Source organism: Gopherus evgoodei, chromosome 1, assembly GCF_007399415.2.
Source record: "Gopherus evgoodei ecotype Sinaloan lineage chromosome 1, rGopEvg1_v1.p, whole genome shotgun sequence".
NCBI lineage: Eukaryota > Metazoa > Chordata > Testudines > Testudinidae > Gopherus > Gopherus evgoodei.
The window spans coordinates 133,496,336-133,517,951 of record NC_044322.1 but is presented as its reverse complement, the minus strand read 5'-3'; the positions used below and the strand labels follow the sequence as shown (position 1 = coordinate 133,517,951).

At 43.0% G+C, this 21,616-nt stretch overlaps 1 protein-coding gene across 6 annotated transcripts in view; it reads left to right on the top strand.

Moving 5' to 3' along the window:
* MID1 (midline 1) overlaps positions 1 to 21,616 on the top strand; it is a 362,051-nt gene that overhangs the window by 297,244 nt on the left and 43,191 nt on the right. For all 6 annotated transcript variants that reach the window (XM_030572658.1, XM_030572668.1, XM_030572696.1 and 3 more), the window contains one exon: positions 19,600 to 19,707. In XM_030572658.1, the coding sequence (XP_030428518.1) occupies positions 19,600 to 19,707 (108 nt within the window). The remainder of the gene's footprint in view (positions 1 to 19,599; positions 19,708 to 21,616) is intronic.

The window sequence follows — 21,616 nt, the reverse complement described above, 5'->3', positions numbered from 1 at the left end:
AGGCAAGGAGAATTTGGCTCCAAATTAATAAAAAGGTCAGAAGACAATTTTAAAAAATCAATATAATTTTGATGGGGTTGGGGAGGGGGGAAGAGAGGGAGCTACCAAAAAAGTAGTTTTCATCTATAATATGAAGATATAAGCCCTGATTCTGCATACACTTAAGCACATTATTAACTTTACGCATGTCACTATTCCCATTTGGGGTCACACATATTAAATTTAACGTATTGCATTATCCTTTATGCACATGCACATACACACACACACACACAGTCTTTTTTGGGAAGGGTTGTTTAGTTACACACAGACTCTGATTTATAGCTGGTTTCGCTCACTTTTCTGATTCATCCTCACCTGTTATTTTTAACTCATTCTGCACCCTCTTGTTTTTCATTCCTCACCTTTCAGGAAATCCAAAAGGCAGGTGTACTGTGAAAGGTTTTCCCTGCTTTTCAGGAGAAACTGGTGTTAGGGGCACAGCTGTCTCCCAACCTGATCCCCACGCACTCCCCAATGGTTGCACTTCCTAATTGGGCAGGGGAACCAGCAGTTTGCTACTTGAGCCTTGCAGCAGTAGCACAGACTGCTCAATGCGTACCATGCCCGCAGCTGTGCTTACCCTGCTCTCACTTCTGCTTTTTGCCCCAGCCCTTGTTACAACCTGCTTCTAGTCCAGAGGTCGGCAAACTTCAGCACATGGCCCATCAGGGTAATCCACTGCCGGGTTGTGAAACATTTTGTTTACATTGACCGTCCACAGGCACAGCCCCCCCTGCAGCTCCTAGCGCCTGCCCGCAGTTCACTGTTGCCCGCCAATGGGAGCTGAGGGAAGTGGCGCAGGCCTCAGGGACATGCTGGCTACTGCTTCCTGCAGCTCCCATTGGCTGGGAACGGCAAACTGCAGCCACTGGGAGCTGCGGGGGGCCATGCCTTCGGACAGTCAATGTAAACAAAATGTCTTGTGGCCTGCCAGCGGATTACCCTGATGAGCCATGTGCCGAAGGCTGCCACCCCTGTTCTAGTCCTTGCTCCAAGCCCTGCTCCTGCCTTGCTCCCATCCCTGTTCCTACTTGAGCCCCAGAATGTACCTGCTCTGTTCTGGTTTCTGAATCCTGACTACACCTCTGGCTACATCTGACTATGATTCGCACTTACCCTTCAGCTTAGGCTTTGGCTTCCGATTCCAGTTCTGACCTTTGGTTTGGCTCCTCGATCCTGACTCTGGCTTCACCCTTGGACTGTTACTTGTTTCCTGGATCTAAGCTTGTCATTACCTGACATATGTTTTAGGAAATTTGTTAAAACATTTATTATTTACTCAATAGACTGAAGCTGTTCCGGTCTGTTATGCACTAATGTAATTAGAACACAGCTGTAGAAGAATCTGAACAATGAACTGTGAGGGGGGAATGTAGGTTTGGCCTGCAGACAACATTATAACATCTGTGTCTTAGCCATTATTAATCTACCAAATGTAATAGGCAAGATTTATGGATGCTATTGCAAATGTTTTTGTTTTTTCCAGTCAAAATCATTTTTTGGTTATATAAGGGAGGGAGGGGCATTTTTACATATTTGTATAACTCTGGAACTGCTGCACTCACTGTGTGCTCTTTATAATGGAAATGTTTGGATTCTAACTCAGCTGTAAAAATCTTGCTGCGGGCTTAAACTCAGCAGACAAGGCCACAGTCAAAAGTGATTGTGTGTGTGTGTGTGTGTGTTGTCAGAGTGGTCTTAATGGTCAAGTTATATAAACCCCTGAAAAAACAAGGGGGAATAATGATGGGCCCTTAACTCTGACAGCACAGATACTGCCACTGTGATACAGGTCAGACACCTCTCTATATCAGTGTAACAATAGCAGAGCAAAAGATAAGGATGAAAGATGGCAAGCACTGTGGAAATCCTGCAGTCGCCTTATACAAAGAAAGGGCCTGATGGAAAGTCACAATTCAGGGGCTGAGGTACAGGATAGCATAGGAAAATAAATGTAGTTAAAATAATGCAGATTCAAATATCTTGTCAGACTTCAGCCACTTAATCAAAGAGCTTCTTTGAGATGTACAGTGAAGTATGTCTTCCTTCTTTTTTTCATGAAATATGCTTGGAATTCCCCTTGTTTGTGGTCTAGGAAAAAATTAGAACTATGCTGGTAAGGTGATGCCCTGAGGACTCTTAAGCAATAAAAAGGCTCTGTTCATGGCAATAAAAATAATGCATACTGTGTCTTCATGAGCTGGCATCATGCCAGCTCCTTTTATTTCTCATTCACAAACTGAAACTTGGGAGCACTTCATTCTGATCTCAGATTAGCTGTAGTCTTCTCTGCTTCTCAGCTCATAGTAAGGTTTAGGTGGAAATCCTGTCTACAGAACAGGTTGATAAGTACTTTAGTAAAGCAGCCCCTCTTTATCATCAGAGTTCTGACATACACTGTTTATAATAAGGTACCCACTTCGGATTATGTTTACCTGTGCTGAATACATTTGCATAATACCCGTACAATAGAAAAAACAGATAAAATAATATACAGAGTTCATCCCTCACAATACAGCATTCAGTAATGGAATTTGAGGTGAGAGTTGATTATCTACCATTATATTGGGGGGGGTGTGGGGGGGAATCATGCTTGGGAGGCAGTGAGGGAGTAGAAGAAAAGAAGGTAGGAGTGAGTTTATTAGGGTCATCATGAGAGGGCAAGGAGCTTCTCTTGGACACAGGAAGCCAATGACAGAATTTAAGAAAAGTAGTGGCATAGTGGGAGTGATGGGAAAATTATTTTTACACCAGTGTTATGGGGAGACATAAGAGGAAAAACTGGAAAACAGAAAGTTTCTGGTGAGACATGACCTAGGCCTGGACTAGGGATTTAGATGGGCAAACTCCTGCTAATTCCCCCTTGTCAGGAACGTATCTTTGTGATTCCCCTGCTGGTTCAGCCAGAGGTTGGGATTGCAATGTATCATGGGAGGCACAGTTCAGCTAGAGAGCCCAGCCCAGAGGGGATGGTAGGGGCATAATGCGCATGAACTACTGCTTCCCTGAGGCATGACATGGAAAGCACATATTAATGTCAAACTGTCCCAAAATGAAACAGTTCATTTCGGTCAAGCAAACCAAGATGTGTTGATTTGGGTTGATCTGACACACATATTTTGTTTTGATCTTCTCAACTGAAAAATTTCAGTAAAATTATTAGATATTGGTTAGGGGTTTTTTTAATGGAAAATTCCTGACCAGATCAATCAATGTTTCTTAAGAATTGCATGTATCATTTCAGCTGGTTTCTCTTTCCTCTAATCCTTTTTCTGATTTTCTTATAAAGCAGTGAACAAATATTAAATGTTTTACTTTATTATTAAAACTAAGGTAACTGCTAACAGCTACAAAATAGCTGCAAAAATATTTTTCCTCCCTCCCCCATCCCCTTGCATTCCATTTAATTATAAGCAATTACTCAGCGTCTTTCTCACTTTCTTTCTTTAAGTCCTAGAAGTAATTGAGATTTGTATATTTTGGTGGATGAGCAGAAATAAATGACTTGAAGGAAATTGAGTTATTGTTGGTGAGAGGAATTAGTGATCTCTTTAAGCTGTGCACAAACCTTAAAGGAAGAGTTTACGGCATTTGTTTCCTAAGACAGTTGTTAATGAGCAAGAGGTACTTTTTCATTATTGTTGTTCAGATGAATTATGAATATGCTCTATCTTTGTTTTAGGAATCATGTTAGTACAGAGTCTGCTGTTACTGTGTGTCTCTCAAACAAGGTATTTTTATTCAGATCACAAGTGAATACTAGGCAGTAAACATCCGAAGTTTGTGGTTGCTCAAACCTCAAAAAAAAAAAAATAAATAAAATAAAGGCAAAAATACCTGTGGTTGACCACACTCTTCCAGGCCCAATACAAACCACAGGGTATTTTCAAACAGGATACAAAAGTCCATAAAGTTTATTGAGGCAGTTCCACACACACACCCTGCAACAGTTTCAATAGGCCCCTCAGGCCTGTCCCAAGCAGCACGGTACTCCTTTCTATAGTAAAGCAAATAAATAGTTTCAAAAACATACTCAGTAGTCCTGTGTGAAGTCTACTTTCTTCCAGAAACATTTCTACTAGACAGTCATTTTTTCCATTAATGCAGAAGTAGAGAGCTCACTAAGCCAGTCTGTGTATGAGGGAGGTATTGCAGATTTCCATTTTGTCAAATTCACTCTTTTGGCTACTAAAGTAGTTACAGCAATCCTTTTCTCAATGTTACTAGTAATACGAACTCAACCAGCACCCCTAAAATACACAGGCTTGGAGAAAGAAAAATAGCAACATTTAAAGTTTTCAAAAGAGCACTGAATATAGTGTTCAAGAACACATGCATTTTTGACAGATATAGAAGATGTGTGAAAGGTTGGCATGGGGCTGTTTGCATATCCAGCATTCACTGCCTGTCGCTAATCAAGCCTTAAATGCTCTGGAGTCCAGTGATACCTGTTTAATATCTTGTTCTGGAATAATTGCAAAGATAAGGAGCTTGAAGTATCTTTCACAGTAAGCCAGATATCCTGCCAGGTTTCTGTTGAGATTGTAAAGCCAAGATTTTTCCCATTTTTCTTTGAAACTTAGATTGAGAGAGTAATGCCAAGCATAAAGCCACCTATAAGTAATTCCTACAAAGTGACTTGTAGTTCCATATTTCTTAACATGTTATTCTTGAGGTGAGAGTTGAAGCAGACCAATTGTCCCCTATCCTTGCATGAATCCTTGAGCATAGCCCCTGAAAGAAGGAACTGTGAAATAATGGTAGCTGATATTTGTTGTATATGTAAATCGAAGGAGGCCAGTTTATCATCTTGGATTATATCTTTAATTTTTGGTAATCCTTTTCCTATCCAAATTATCTTAAACATGGAGTTGGCCTTGATCCTAAGACACAGATTATCCCATAATGGTACAAGAAGCAAATTACTAAGATTGGATGTGATAATCATCTTAACACATTGCAGGATTCCCTGTGAGGCTGTAAAGATTGGATTTTGCCTTAAGGGTTTCAGTAGCCTCTTAAAGTATATAAAAGAGTAGAGGGAACCATGTGGCATAGCTAAGATTTTTTTAATCTCAAACCAGGCTAATGTTTGTATAGAACTACCAAAGAGGAACCATCCTACAATATGACACATTTGGAATGCTAGATCATAGAGATCCATATCTGGCAACGCCATACTTCCAGTTGCCCAGGATTTTTAAATGTCTTGTGTGACAAGAGTGGCTGTTATTTTTTAAAATCTAATATTAATAGGCTTCTCATGCAATTTATACAAGCATAGAGCAAGGGACAGAGCTTGAAAAGCAATAGGAGAATGATATATGTCATTCTGGGACAGATATTCATTTTGGCTATTTCTGTTCTCCCCAGTAAGGATAGAGGGGGATACTTCCTCTCTACATCCTTGGAAATTTCTTTTAATATATAGTCCATATTTATAGAAGCAATTTTGGGAAGATCAGGACAAATTTTAAATAAATAAGCTAATTCCTTGTTTGTTTGAAATAGAAAATGTTGAAACTGAGAAGGATCTGGTCTTTGGAATAAATCACAAGCAATTGATATAGCCAAGTTAATATGAAAACCAGAGATCTTTCAAAAAACATCAACTGCATTCAATAATGATGGGATTGATGAGGATGGATTCTTCCCAAAGATGTCATCAGTTTATAAACTGATTTTGTATTGTTCCCAGTTTATAGTCATACCTTCAATTGCTGAATGCTCTGATGTGTGTACTTTGCCAGTGGCTCAAGAGTGAGATGAGAAAGAAGAGGTGAGAGGAGACAGCCCTGTTCTCTCTTGACTAGAATCAGATTGGTTGTCTGATTTATATAAAGCTTGATAGAATTGCTTAAATTGATTATTTATATCTATTGGTTCAAGGATGGCACTGGAATCTTCTTGTAATAATAAGAACAAAATAATGTTGTTGGCTAATTCCATCTTAAAGCAGGTAAACTACTTCGCAAGACTTATCTCCCCATTCATAATATATTTGACCCTGCTGAGAGCAAATCTGACATGGCTGGATAAGCATTCATTATATTTATATTTGGCATTTGTTAGAGAACTTAGGAGGTTTTCATTGTTTCAGCCAGTCTTATGCCCTTCTCTGCAACTCATAGATTTTCTTATTCAGAGAGCTAGTAATTTAAGCCTCTCTCCTTTTGAGAGGCATACTTTATCCATTCATCCCTCACAGCAGCTTTTAGAGCTTCCCAAAAGATGGTATCTGAGGTAACTGAGTGCTTTTTTTTTTCCTGAAGTTAGAAATGACTGAATCAACTGTGGAACAACATTTTCGCATCTTTTAGTAGCAGAGCATTCAGCTTTCTCCTAGACTATTTTAATGGTGTGTAACCAGCATCTATGGTAGATATTAGGGCTGTCAATGAATCACTGTTAACTCAAGCAATTATCTCAAAACAAATTACTTTGATAAAAAAATTAATCATGATTAATCACAGTTAAACAATAATAGAATACCAGTTGAAATTTTTTATAAATATTTTTGAACGTTTTTCTACATTTTCAAATACCCAGAAGATACCTGGTTTGCCTGTTGTTGTGCTTTGAGGACTCACAAGTCACAGGATATTTGACTGAAATTGCTCTTGCTGAAGCAATCAATGAAGGTCTCTTCAGGCCTGAAGGAAACAGGTACCAGAACACACCAGGCGATGGACAAAAAAATAAAATCCATGAACACCCCCATCAAGTAGACGTGACATTCAAAACCAGCAGGGAGGAGATCTAGGCACCAAAGACCCTGCGCTGAAGTCAACATTATTGGCATTGAAGACATAGTATCACAGAACTGGAAGGGACCTCGAGAGGTCATCTAGTCAAGTCCCCTGCACTCATGACAGAACTAAGTATTATCTAAACCATTCCTGACAGGTGATTGTCCAACCTGCTCTTAAAAATCTCCAATGATGAAGATTCCACAACCTTCCTAGGCAATTTATTGCTTAACCATCCTGACAGTTAGGAAGTTTTTGCCTAATATCCAATCTAAACTTCCCTTGCTGCAATTTAAGCCCATTGCTTCTTGCTCTATCCTCAGAGGTTAAGAAGAACAACTTTTTCTCCGTCTCTTTGTAACAGCCTTCTATATACTTGAAAACTGTTATCATGTCCCCTCTGAGTCTCCTCTTTTCCATCATCTGCTCATAAGCCAACACTATTGGCATTGAAGCGGGTGCCAAGTCCAGCAGCAAGAGAGACTGCCCTGAGAATTAAATCAGAGACTGTAGGCAGAGCTCAATGTCTTTGCAGAGGGAAGACCACACTTGGCCTGCAGGAAGAAAGCCACTAAGCCCAAATGGAGTGGAGGGCTAGTGACAAGAAGACACCTATCATCTCTTCACAGAGGGAAACTTCCTACTGCTGACTGCAGAAGTACTGATGTCAATGTCAATATTGTCAGAGTCACTGTTGCCACCAGACATGTCCCTGAAGGAATCCAGAAGGACCTCAGTTCTGAGACAATTACTGGCACTGATGTGCAGACCCAGTGTACCTTTGTGCTGCCTCTAAAGGGAAATCTACTCCTCCTGTCTATCACAGTGGCACATGTTCTTGCTTCCTTCCAGTAGAGAACCCTCGTTCCTGAGATCCACGGGTGAGACCACAGAAAGAACCAAGTGGCTTTCCTTACAGACCTCAGCCATAACCACATTGGGAAAAACACTGGACTAGCCAGTGTCAGACCAGCCAGCCATATCCATATAGCATGCCATCATGAATTTATTGGGTTTAGTCGGGTCTACTTCCACACACTTCCAGGAGTCAATCTCCATTCCATTCCAGAAAGAGGCAGAGATTGTACTCACAAATGGCATCCCTAGCTAGACCACTGACACTGAACAGAAGAGAATGCCAAGAACTGTCAGATATGGGACCTGAGGAGAAACAGCAATAACACTAGTCTACAATTTTTGAGAAGTCGTCTACTTCAGAGATAAAATGTGATATTTATTATGTATTTTGATGTGCTGAATTCAAATATGACAATTAATACAACTGATTGGCTACTGTTTCTAAGATATTTAAGTTTTTACATTTTATGTCTCTATATATTGTGTAGATAGTAGAGTTTTAATCATAAATTGTAAACCTAGGTCTTTTCATGTGTTTATGGTTGCTTTACATGATAATATTTCACCTGTCCTATTTATGTAACACTTTAAAAATCAGCAAAAGGGTTATATAAATAGAATTTATTATGAAACAAAAGGCAAAAAACTATTATGTGCATAGTTTAGTCCTATTCAGTGTCTACTCGGCTCTTCTTGGATTGTCTCTTGTGTTCATTAAATGGAGCATCTCTTGTCACTGTCCAGCAATAGTCTGCAAGCACTGATGGGCTCCATTTGCCCTGATAGCCTGCCAGGAGATTCCACTGCTGTAGTCTGGAGCCCAACAGCTCTGCCTTACTCTTGGGTAGTTCCAAATCCCTGACAAGGTCATTCAGTTCACCTTGTGTTATGAGGTGTGGTTCAGAGGAGGATGATGGGAGAAAATGTGGGTCCTGTGACATTGATGGTTCAGGACCAGAAGTTTAATCCTCTTCCTCTTCCTCGTCTAACTCAAGTGAGAATGATTCTGGTGCATCAGGAACCGGCAGTCCTTCTCCGTGGGGTACTGGGCGTATAGCTGATGGAATGTTTGGATAATGCACAGTCCACTTTTTCTTCTTTGACACGCCTTTCCCAACTGGAGGCACCATGCAGAAGTAACAATTGCTGGTATGAGCTGTTGGCTCTCTCCAAATCATTGGCATTGCAAAAGGCATAGATTTCCTTTTCCTGTTCAACCACTGGCGAAGATTTGTTGCACAAGTGTTGCAACATATGTGTGGGGCCCACCTCTTGTCCTGATCTCCAATTTTGCAGCCAAAATAAAGGTGATAGGCTTTCTTAACCATAGTGGTTATATTGCGCTTTTGGGTTGCAAAAGTCACTTCACCACAAACATAGCAGAAGTTATCTGCACTCTTCACACAAGTACGAGGCATCTCTGCTCACTTTGGCTAAACAGAAGTGTGTCCCTTTGCAAAATCGAACCTGACAAATAAGAGAGCATGACACTGTATGATTTCTAGAGCTGATATAGGGCAATTTGTTCAGCAGAGTGATGTAAGCTTCATTATGATTGCATCATCCGTGACTTCTAGGAATAACATGATGCAATTCATATCATGTATGATGCAATCCCAGCTTCAGATTGCATCATTCATTGTTTTGCCTAAAAAGCAAGTACTGTCCAAACCCAGTCATAGATTTATTCATAGATCCAGTCAAAGATGTATTTTAGTCATTTCTGGTTTACATTGAGATCCCTTTCCTTTATAACTCACTTATCCTCCGCCATTCCCAAGTCAAGGGTCGTATATACTGACGCAATAGCATATCTTGAAAACTAGAGCCAATCAACAATTTTAAGCATCATTTTCGTTCTCAGTGACCCAGAATTAGTAAAGTTGGACTACATTTATTTCAGGAGCATTTTGGCTGTAGAGCAGTGTAATATCCTGCCTCACCATGCAAGGACTTTTACTGTTCATCACCTGATGAAGCAGTGACTCTATCAGTGCCAACTGACTTCCTGTCATTTCAAGAATTACTTTATAAGAATCGCAGATGCCAGAAATATACATGTCTGTCATACAAGAAAAATCTCATCAGTTGTTTGACATGCTGGCAACTTCAGGCCCAGCTAGAATTGCCCTTCCAATAAATGAAGGACTGCTAAAGTCCTCGGCAAACACCTGCCACGAGTATGATCCTAGGAACACCACAGTGCCAGATGGCAAGGGGTTCCTGATACGTAACAATAAAACTTAGTTGGCCTGACCAGCTCACTGCAACTCGCGTGCTGTTGTCATAATATTTAAAACATGTCTTGGAATATCATTGAAAACTAAGAACATGGTGGCCATTAATATTACTATTAAATGTATGTAACAATGCTACATGTGAAATTATGGATACTCACTGATTTTATGTTCTGAAGCCTTCAAAAGGAGGCAAAACATTTTTCCAGACGAAGGAGAAAGGCAAACACCTCCTTGTCTCAACTGCAGATTGAACTAAACATGATCAGGGACAGGGACAATAGGCTACTTATTTGCATCAGAGATTGTAGGAAAATCATTTGCATTGGGGAAAAAAAATCACAGGATACTGCAAAATTAGCATGGTGTCAGCTCCCTGGTGGACAAAAAAACTGAACCCTCAGGATGGCTCTCTTTCTTTGAAGACAAAGAAACTTTGAGGATATAAGGAACTTCTGAAAGCCTCTGGGATATCCATCACCTGGGAGAACAAAAAAGCCAGTGCTTTATATCTAAGCTGGGTCATCCTGCTCAACAACTTGGAGAATGCTGACAACTTGGTATGAGTAAGAAACTATGTTAGGCAAAACTGGGTCTTGGTAGAATCAAGTTCTAGGCACTAGAAAGCACGTTGTTATTGTTGTGTGTGTAATCCTTTTCATATCCTGTTCGCTCTTGCTTGAAATCACTTAAGTCTATGCTTTGTTACTAAATTTATTCTTAGTTTTACTACAAACCATCTCAGTGCTGTGTATTAAGGTGGAGTGTATCACCCCAGCTATGCTAACAAGCTATTGTATGTACTGGCTCTTTAGATGGAGTAAACTTGGTGTCACCTCTGCGAGTGTCTGTCAGAAGGACTGGACGCTGCAGTGGAGATTATTTTGGCGGGGAGACTCGGGACTGGAAGTGTTGTTGGGGGTCACCCTGTGAAGAGTAAGTGGGCTAGTGAGATCATTGTGCTGTGAGCATTCTGCTGGAGTGAGGGCTCTGAGACAAAGCTGCACAGCACATTTTAGGTGGTTACAGAATCTGTTACTAGTCTGAGTGAACCTCCAAAGCATCACAATCATCCACCACAAAACGGTTGAAGAAGAGGTACCAAGTCACTCAAACAAGGATCTGAGTACTTCTGTGCCCACCCCAGCCCAAACTCCTCAGCCATGTCAGCAGTGCAGGATAAATCCAAGTCCAACAAAATCACCCCCAAAGGATAAGATCCCAGAAAGCTTAATTATTCATGACGATTATTCATGAGGATATTGTATTCCTCTGCCTCTTTCAGCTACAGGTGGAAAATTATCAGACCCATCTGGCTTTTTTTTCCTTTCTTTTTTTTTGCGCCTGGGAGAGGGTGACATGCTTTCTGTTAAAGCTCCCACCCGGTAACAGCCAAAAGCTCAAAGAGAGAATCAGAAAGGGACAGTTAGTAGCTGAAATGCTCCTACAATGCTTCAGACACCGTGGCCAGATCCATGGCCATGGCGGAGATGAAGTAAAGAGCTTCCTGGCTTCAGACATCAGGTATTCCCAAAGAAGTGCAAGCCCTTTGAAGGCATGGCCCAATTCAGTGAGCACAGAGATAACCCTGTACACTGCTTAAAGACTAAGGCTACCTTCAGTTGTGCCAAGTTTATGGGGGCTCAACTAGCAGAGGCTCTCTTAGACAGACTGGACATCTGGCTATGTTAGAAGTTTTCAGGACCTCCCCTGGTTCCTTCAATGTCTGGTGGCAGTGGCGGTGGCAGTGGCAGGGGATGAGCCTAGTGGAGCTGCCCAGTGGAGGAGGGCAGCTACCAGACAGGGCTCCAAGGAGCAGGCTGCCGGGGAAGTGTTCTTGCTTTCTCCCCAGCTGCTCCCCACCCATGGCACAGGTAAGATTGTGGCAATAGCTCAGAGCGGCTCCTGGTGGCACTGCCAGCACTGGTGGGACTTCAGCCCCACATAGGGTCTGCTGCCTGGGCAGTTCCTGCCCTCTGCTCCAGGTGTCACTTCAATGGTAAGGAGCTAATCTGAAAAGGTGTGGGGGTCAGACTGGGGGATGTGGGGCTTGCTGGGAACCAGACAGGAGGTGCAGACTGGGATGGCAGAGAGTAGGGGACCAAGCGGGGGTTGCCTGGGTCTCATTCTGGTTGAGCTGAGCAGCTCCAGGGGAGGGGTTTAAGGGGGTACCCAGCCCTGGGCGGGGGGGATGCGGATCAAGTCCCCAGCCCCAGGGGTAAAGTGGGAGGCTAGAGGATGAGTAAGCTGGTGAGGGGGGCCTTCACCTATTCTTGGATCAGGGCCCTCCAGGGCTTTGTTACAGGACTGAGTGGAATCAAAATTCCTCAAGAGTTTCTTGCATACTTACCCACCTGTTAGAGAACTTACTCAACATTGTCATTCTAATACTCACAGAACCTGCTTTTAGGCAGCTGCTGGATTGCTCAGCACATCATCCTACCCTCAAGAGGGTTTTTCTGGTTGCTCTCTCCATGGCACTGAGGGTCAGTGAGCTTGAAGCCTTCATGGCTTAGACTCCTCATACATCCTTTCGTAGAGACAAGGCAGTGCTCAGACCACACCCTACATTCATCCCAGTTGTGGTCTCAGACTTTCGCCTAAAATCAGTCAACTTACTGGCCTTCTTCCCCAAACCACACTCAATACAGGAAGAAAATAAGCTAACATGCTTTGGGCATTTCAAGAGCCTGGCTCTATTACGTTAACAAGACCACACCTTTTAGACTACCTCTCCACTTCTTTGTAGCCATATCTGGCTCATTGAAAGGTCAAGCAGAATCCCTGATCATGTACTGTGTTGTATATCTGCCATCTATCAGATAGCTGGTAAGACCTCTCCCTCTGAATGTCAAGGCACAGTCCGACAGCATCTTCAGCCTGCTTCAGAAATCTCTGAGATCTGCAAGGCAGCGACATAGAGTAACCCTCTGATATTTGTTCAACATCATCACCTTGCCATGGCAGCAGTCATCTGATGCGAAGCTTGGGAAAGCCATTCTTTAATTATCATTTGATGAATGCAGCAGCAACTTCTTATTCCCACCCTCCTGAGTCCATACTGGTACTGTTTGCCAGTCACCTACAGTGGGATCCACACTAGCATTTGAAGAAAGAATAGGTTCTTTGCCTATTGTGTGACTGGTTCTTTAAGATGTTGTAGTCTGTTTGGATCCCACAACCTGTTCTCTGTGCAAAATCATCAGCAACACAGGCTTTGAATTGCAAAGGAACATGAGGAGGCACAGGGCTTGTGTGTGGCCCCAGTGGACACTGCTATTCAAAAGACTCCTATTTTGAGCATACAAGGGGCATGTGCAGTTACAGTGAGCTTCACACTGACTATATCTCGAAGAAGCACAGTTACTGTCGTGTAAGTAACTATTTTTTAGTTTTCCTTCTGATCCTGAAAAAAACCAAGCACCTCTATCTATGCCTCAGCTGCTGCCACATATGTGGTTATAGAAAACAACAAAATAACTCTTCTAGCATCATATTCGTCAAATTTAGTGTTTATTTTGTTTACAGTCAAAGGCATACACATGTCTGGAATATGGGTGGCAGGTTTGTAGAAATTTTGGTGGTGCCCAGACCCCCCCCCCAACTCTGCCCACCCACCTAAGGCTCTGGGAGTGGGGTTGGGTGGGGGGAGGAGGTCTGGGATGCAGGTCCTGGGCTGGGGATTAGGGTGCAGGAGGGGTGCAGGCTCTGGGCTGGGGCTGGGAGTGGGTGTGCGGGGGGGGTGAGGGATGCAGGCTCTGGGATGGAGTTTGGGGGTGGGAGGCAGTGCAAAGGGAGGGGGTGCAGGCTTTGGGAGGAAGTTTGAAGGAAGGAGGGGGTGTGTGGGAAGGGGGAGGGGTGCATGGTCTGGGTGGGAGTTTGGGGATAGGAGGGGGTTCAGGGGTGAGGGCTGTGGGGCTGAAGATTAGGGGTTTGGGAGGGGGATCAGGGTTGGGCCTGAGGATGAGGGGTTCATGATGCAGGATGGGGCTCAGGACTGGGGCAGAGGATCAGGGTGCAGAGGGCTGGGATTTGGGACATTTGAGGCTCACGGCTAGAACGGAAGGGCAGAGTAAAGGCAGCCTGCCTTGCCATTAGTGGATGGGGGCATTAGGACCCTGGGTCAGCAGACAGCAGTTGCTGCCGGGAGCAGGGCTCCGTGTAGGAATATGCACGGCAGGGACATGGCAGCGTGGGGGGAGCCCCGCGAGGAGGGGAGGGTGGCAGGTGGAGTCCGAGACCCGCTCTAGGCAGGGATGGGGCGGGGGGAGACCCGTGGGGGCTGGGACCCAATCCAGGCAGGGCTTGGGGAGAGACCCAGCTCCAAATATTGCTGTAGCAGGGCACCCAGCTCTGAATATTGCTGGAGCTCGGGCACCACAAAGGAATATAACCTGCTGCCTATGGTCTGGAATGTAATGGCACTGTGATTTTTGTGGTCTTTATCAGAATATTCCAAACATCCTTGATGTGAAGGCTTTTTTGCTGCAAATCTTACAAGAATAGATGTTTCATGAGATTTCTGATCTTTTTAAATTCTGATTGGGTTGGAAATATTTGAAGACAGCCTTTTTTATGTTGCTTAGTCACTTATCAGTCTGCTCCCAATAGTGGTGCAGAGACATGTAACATGACAATATTTTAAAAACTAACACAGACACTTTCCAAGCTCAGAAAAAGTTTGATTGGATTCTCTCTTCGGTCAAATGTTGGTGTCCTTTGACCCAAACTGGTTCAACTATCCTAGCTTAATGGAGCTGTCGTTCACAAAATTCTTAGGTAGCCTGTATAAGTTGGTTTATTTTTCTACTGACCTTTTTTAAAACCTGGTCTGAAACTGTCTCTAAATCCAGATTTCCTGGTTAGAGAAAAATGTCGATAAGACCTAGAAAACAAACCAAAACAAAGCCGGTAGCACTCTTGAAATGGGAGATGACCGTTCCTTTCTTGAGCCCCAATTTAGAATAAAGTTGTAGATCTATTCAGAGGGCAAGCTGATTTATACCACATATTTCCAAAGGCACAGTTTGTCATAATTGATAAAATCAGTGTTGCATTCAGACTAGAAAAATCTGAAAGAGTTTTATTCCAATTTTCTAGAGAATGCTAGTTTGTGCCTCACATAATGTCAGACAAACATAAAAGGGAAGAAGTGTGATCTCACAGCACACATCATCCAAAGAGACAAATGAGAAGAAAATGCCTTTTTGTTGCTGATTATCATTCATTACCCCTTATATTTCCATTACTTTGTTCTCATGTGTTGGTATCTCAGTGCATTGATAAGATGATAATTTTTATACCATGAGCTAATTGTCCTATTTGGATAAGTTTAAAAACAAGTTCTTAAAATAGACTTTAAGAAATGTCTTAGCATAATAGATAATTTACACATTAAGCCATTAAGGAAATGGAGGCAGACAGTCTCTTTTGATGGCTATGGAAATATTGTGTGGGCACAAATAAAGAATAACATTGGGAAACTGAATTACAGGATCAGTTGTTTTATGAAAATGGTTCACTCAGCTACTTTTTTTTTATGCCTAGTCCCAAGCTATGATAATGGTTAGACTTCTGGTGTTCTGAGACCACTCTGTTGATCATGCTGTCTAATATTGTCTCACAGTTTCTTAGTACTCGCAGTCTGTCTGTTTCTTGTCTTGTACTTAGATTGTCAGTGCCTCAGGACAGGGACCATGTTTCCGCCAGGAGGGCTCCTATGCAGACCCAACCACAAGTTAAAGCTGCCAACCTCTGATGAACACCAGAGGGAGAGCTGTGCTCCCATGAGGCAAATCTTGCTAGGAGACCACAAAACACTTTTGGCTCAGAGATGTGAATTACACTATTTAGTTTAACTTCTGTGCCAGGGAAGATAATGGAGCAAGTAATTAAGGAAATCATCTGCAAACACTTGGAAGGTGGTAAGGTGACAGGGAATAGCCAGCATGGATTTGTAAAGAACAAATCATGTCAAACCAATCTGATAGCTTTCTTTGATAGGATAACCAGCCTTGTGGATAAGGAAGAAGCGTTGGATGTGGCATACCTAAACTTTAGTAAGGCATTTGGTACGGTCTCGCATGATATTCTTATCAATAAACTAGGCAAATCCAACTATCCTCCATTCCAATCCCCGTTTGTTTAGTTTATTTTACCTGTCACACATTTTCTACATCTTAGATTGGGAGAACTGTCTTCCAGTTATCAGTTTGTATAGAGCCTGTTTAGAATCCCTAGGCAGTGCAGAAATAAAAATGATTATTTCATTATGATAATAATAACAGGACTAGAGTCAGACCTTGTTTCTTGTATGGCAGCAGAGAACAATATCATGGAGCCAAAGCACAAAGCCATACCAGTCTGTTTTCAGTAAATTTCGTAGTATAAAATAGCAATGTTGTAAAATGATATTTTGAAGCTATAAAATATTAGGTTGAAAGTAGCAGTTAAGGCCCCAGTTCAGCAGGGAATGTCGGCTCAGAGATAACTTTTTGAGTTCATGAGTAGTCCCATTGGCTTCACTGGTACTTAAAGTCAGTTAGGCATGTGCTTAATTAAGTACCATGTTGTGAATAGGGTCTATGTAGCCTGCAAATATAATAAGATAATGTATCAATATTTCAGAAAGAGGATCAGAAAAGCATAGAAAATGAACTAGCGTTTTTCATAGTAGTCTTGGAAAATGCTTTCCAAAAATTTTGAAATACATTTTCCACTTTAATAATTTTGTATAAGCTATAAAAATTGGATATGGGTGGGATCTGAGTTACTAGAGAATTCTTTCCTGGGTGCTGGCAGGTGAGTCTTGCCCACATGCTCAGAGTTTATTTGGGGTCGGGAAGGAATTTTCCTCCAGGGCAGATTGGCAGAGGCCCTGGAGGTTATTCGCCTTCCTCTGCAGCGTGGGGCATGGGTCACTTACTGGAGGATTCTCTGCACCTTGAGGTCTTCAAACCACAATTTGAGGACTTCAGTAACTCAGACATAGGTTAGGGGGTTGTTACAGGAATGGGTGGGTGAGATTCTGTGGCCTGCATTGTGCAGGAGGTCAGACTAGATGATCATAATGGTCCCTTCTGACATTAAAGTCTGAGTAAAAGAATTTTTAAAAATGTCTAGTTTCAAAGAAAAGAGCAATCTGTTTATTGAGTAAGGGATCAAAAAGGAAATGTTTTGGAACGATTTTATTATTTATATAATTTTGGTGGATGTATCTTAATTTTTTCCCCTTTCTTAAACAAACTTGGCACTAAATAAAACATTGTTGGCTATATTTAACCCTCATGTGACTCCCCTGATGTCTGGAGAGTTACACTATAGATGAATATGGTCCTATAGGTTAATTTAATCAATGATATAAATGGTGATAGAAATTACACATTGAGTGGAAGCTAGTCAGAAATCCTGTTTAAGCGATAAAGTAATTAACCTAAACACCAGCCAACCATGACGTAAGTGAGCATTGACATAAAAAAAGTTGTACCCTTTTATACCAAGACTGAGTTTTACCCTAATTTGCACCAGTTTGGGATTCCTTGCCTTGTCAAAAGGAATTTCAATCCATCTAGTCAACTAAAAGTCAGAAGAAGGGCAAGGTTGTGATTAGAAAATAGTACAATTGGTTAAAAGCAGTTCTGCAGAGGTGCAGGATGACAAAAGTGACCAGTAGGAACATGCATCAGGAGACCAGGTTGCAGGTGGTCATGCCTAGTGGTCAGAGCCAAAGTCAAAAGCAAATCCAAGGGTCAAGACAAAGTCAGAACCAAGACCAAGGGTCATAACTGTACTCAGAGTCCAAATGCCAGAGCCAAGGGTAAAGACTAAGTCAGAGCCAGGAATCAGAGCCAAGGGTGAGAAATGGATTACCTGGAGTCAGGGAAAGCAGGGCTGGTTCCAAGGCAGCAGCAGGGCTGGAACTGGGCTGGAATACAGCCAGCTGAAGGGCAGGGTCCAGGCTTGGAGCAGGGCAGGAACTGGACTTGGAGTGAGGTGAGCACATGGAGGCAGAGAAGCTGCAGACGGGCATTGAGTAGCCACAAAACCTCTGCAGCTGCTGGCCTTAAGGGCAAGCCACCTGACTGCCTGAGCCAATCATAGGTCGGCTGTGGCCCAGTTGCATTGACTGGCAGCCTTGCAAGTGAGCAGGCAGAGCTGCGGGCACTCATTTCTGGCAGCAAGTAAAACAGATTATTGTTACTAACATCTCTAATGCACACACCATTGAAAACAGGCCCACATCTCCGCTTCACCTATGTCAGGGCAGACATCTCCAGCACTCAGTGGCACGCCCACCCTCCCAGGGTTATTGGACCAAACATCATTTCAATGTTGAAAATAGTGTACATTTAAGTATTATAAATCTCTATTAATGCTTAAGCCTATGGTATAAGTGGCTAAACCTTGATTGTTATAGTAATAAAATCTGGGTTTTGTACCCTACAGTTAGGCTGAGGGGCATAAAGGCTGTTCACATAAGAGGGAACTTTGTAAAATTGGCCCTGATCCAATAACGTATTTAAGCATGTGCTTAAATTTAAGTATGAGGGACTATTAACATGCTTAAAGGTCGACACATGTTTAAATACTTTGCTGGATTAGGGTCCTTTTTGTAATCACCAAGCAAGGAGCTGTCAGGTTACTTGTTTGTAAATTTCATTCTTGTTGCACTGTGTAAATACTATAATGTAAAGACGAGATACAACAATCTACCCTCCATTTCCTTAAGAATTGCGTTCTATAGTTTAAAATTCAAGCATTATAAAGAACAATGTCTACACTGTATATTCCTTCTGTCAACTAGTGATACACTCTGAAACAACCATTGTTTTACTTCTGGTTTCTTGTATATAAAATATATAAAAAAGAGCTGCTTGAAAAGTGGTATTCTTCCCACTCACCCAACACCCCTGGAAATTTTTGACTTTAAACTGAAAAACTGAAAGTCCAAAAACTTTTTGACTGAAATAAAAGAAAAGAAAAAACCTTTTCTGTTTTTTGGGGGGGCACTTGGGGTGGGTTGTTTTTTTTACACAAAGTAGAAATTTTGCAGACAGCAAACGTTTTCCATGGATGTTTTTTATGTCCCCCTCCCCCCCGCCACCCATCAGCACCATCACCACCAGTTTTCCATTAAAAAACTGTTTTGACAAAAAAAATTTGACCAGCCCTAAGACCTCTCTCTCTCTCTCTCTCTCTCTCTCCCGCTCTCTGTCTAATCACAATTATTTTAACACTATTTTGTTACTGAGAAGAATGGGAGGAATCTCAAACACACCTAATGTGTTAAATCATTGATCTTTTTCATGGGCTGTTGTGTATAAGCTGTGGTAATAAGCTACATAAGTGTTCTTTATTTGAACCCTACTTAAGGCTTGATTCTGTGAGGGCTAAGCACCCAGTGAAGGATGGTGAGGGCTCTCAGTGCTCACTGATATCAACTAGAGTAGAGGTTACACAGCACCTGACAGGCCGTATTTGACTTCGGTTACAAATAGTGATGAGTTTGTCTGTACAGTGATACATTATTCAAAAGTCCAGACAGAGCATTTTCATATCCATATTTCACAAGGTCCAGAAGAGGGAAAGTAAACAGAACAAAATTTATGAAACAAAATGAAAAATGCAAAAAAATTTTTAGAAATGATCATTTTAAATTAAAAATAAAATGAAAAAGACCAGAACTTTTCTAACCAAAGTGACTTGCTCTTCAGGTGAATGCATCGCGACAAGAAACCAAGCTGACAGAGGAATGTGACCTGCTCATTGAAATAATCCAACAGAGACGACAAATTATTGGAACCAAAATAAAGGAAGGGAAGGTAAGAGCTCTTCCCCTGATAGTTCAAATGGGTCAGCAGTGTTTCTTCATGCTCTGTAACTTCTGTGAGTTCTTGATTTAATGTGCTATTAATACACACTTACAAGAGTCCTTGAATACTCCTTGCCATCTGTCACTTTTAGGTGAACGGAGATGCTGTCTGTTGTCTGTATTGGGTAAACATTCAGTCATCACTTAAAACTTACTGAGTGTTATTTACTGTTAATCTAGCCTTATACGATTTTGTTGTTTAAGGTTCTTTTTTTGTGATGTAATATGATTTTTAAAAATCAAACAATTTATATAATATTTTCCAACAGGGATGTGATTTCACTTATCAAAAGATATTATTAATAAAATGAGGGACTAAAAAAAGTTCACTTTATCGAAATCTGAAGGCATTTGCCCATAGCAAGAATTTACTATATCACAGGATTTGCTCTCCAGTCATCTTCCTTAATATTTTATTCTGTATAAACCTAAATTATTTATTAAAGACATTTATACAAAATAACTCTACAGACAAGAGCAATTACTTTCAAGATAACACTTTTTTTTTAAAGACTGTAATGGGGAATTCTTCTTCGAGTGATTGCTCACATCCATTCCAGTTAGGTGTGCGCGCCGTGCGTGCACGTTCGCCGGAAACTTTTTACCCTAGCAACTCCAGTGGGCCGGCAGGTCGCCCCCTGGAGTGGCGCCGCCATGGCGCCCAATATATATCCCTGCCGGCCCGCCCGCTCCTCAGTTCCTTCTTACTGCCGTGTCGGTCGTTGGAACTGTGGAGCGCGGCATAGCTGTCCTCCACGTCCCTAGCTCTCCTAGTTATCTATCGTTTATCTATCGTTTATCTCTAGTACTATTGTAGTTGTTAATTAGTTTGTTAAGTAGTAGTTAAGTTAAGTAGTTGTTAAATAGTTCTTCGCCGGGGGCTTAGCCCTTCCCGGCACCCGGCGCCAGGCTCATGCCTGTTTCGCCGGGCTTCAAGCAGTGTGCGGCCTGCAAGAAGCCCATGCCTACCAGCGATCCCCACGAAGCGTGCCTGAAGTGCCTAGGGGAATCGCACAGATCCGACAAGTGCCGCATCTGTAAGGCTTTTAAGCCAAGGACAAAGAAGGAGAGGGATCAAAGACTCCGAACTCTCCTTATGGAGGCGGCACTTGACCCGACGGCTTCGCAGGCCGTGATCTCGGCGCCGGCACCGGATCGCACCGGCACAGAGAAGACTCCCCGGCACCGAACTTCTCCGGCACGGGAGACAGAGCCTAGGCCGTCGAAGTCCGCTACTCCGGCCAGGCAGACCCGGCTAGAGCGCCCGGCCTCGACATCGGCCGCAGCGACGCCGGCACCGTCGACTCCGGGCCCGGCGGGTCCGTCGACTCCGGTGCCGCCGAGCTCCCCCACGAGATCTGGGGTAGAGATAGTGGTCCCATCCACACCGGAGACCTTCGCCTCGGCTCGGGACCTCATAGCCCTGACTGCGCCCACTCGGCTGCCACCTCCGGTGCGGGTCGTGTCCAGAGGCAAGCCCATGATGTCGGCACCACCTCGAGACTCTCGTTCGCGATCCAGGTCCCGACGTCATGGTCGCTCCAGGTCCCGCCGCCGCTCGCAGTCCCGGCACCGCTCCCCTCAGCGGTACCGGTCGCACTCGCGGCACCGGTCGACATCAAGACGATCGCGGTCAGGTTCCAGTCGCCGAGACCGGCACCGCGATTCCAGGAGCAGGTCCCGACGCTATTCGCCGCACCGGTCGACCTCCCGGCACTGAGCTGGTGGCAGGTCCCGGTCGACCTCCCGGCACCGAGCTGGTGGCAGGTCCCGGCACCGAAGCGGCGCCCGGTACCGATCCGGATCCCGGCACCGTGACAGAACCCGGTCCCGATCCCGATCCCGGCACCAATATGACT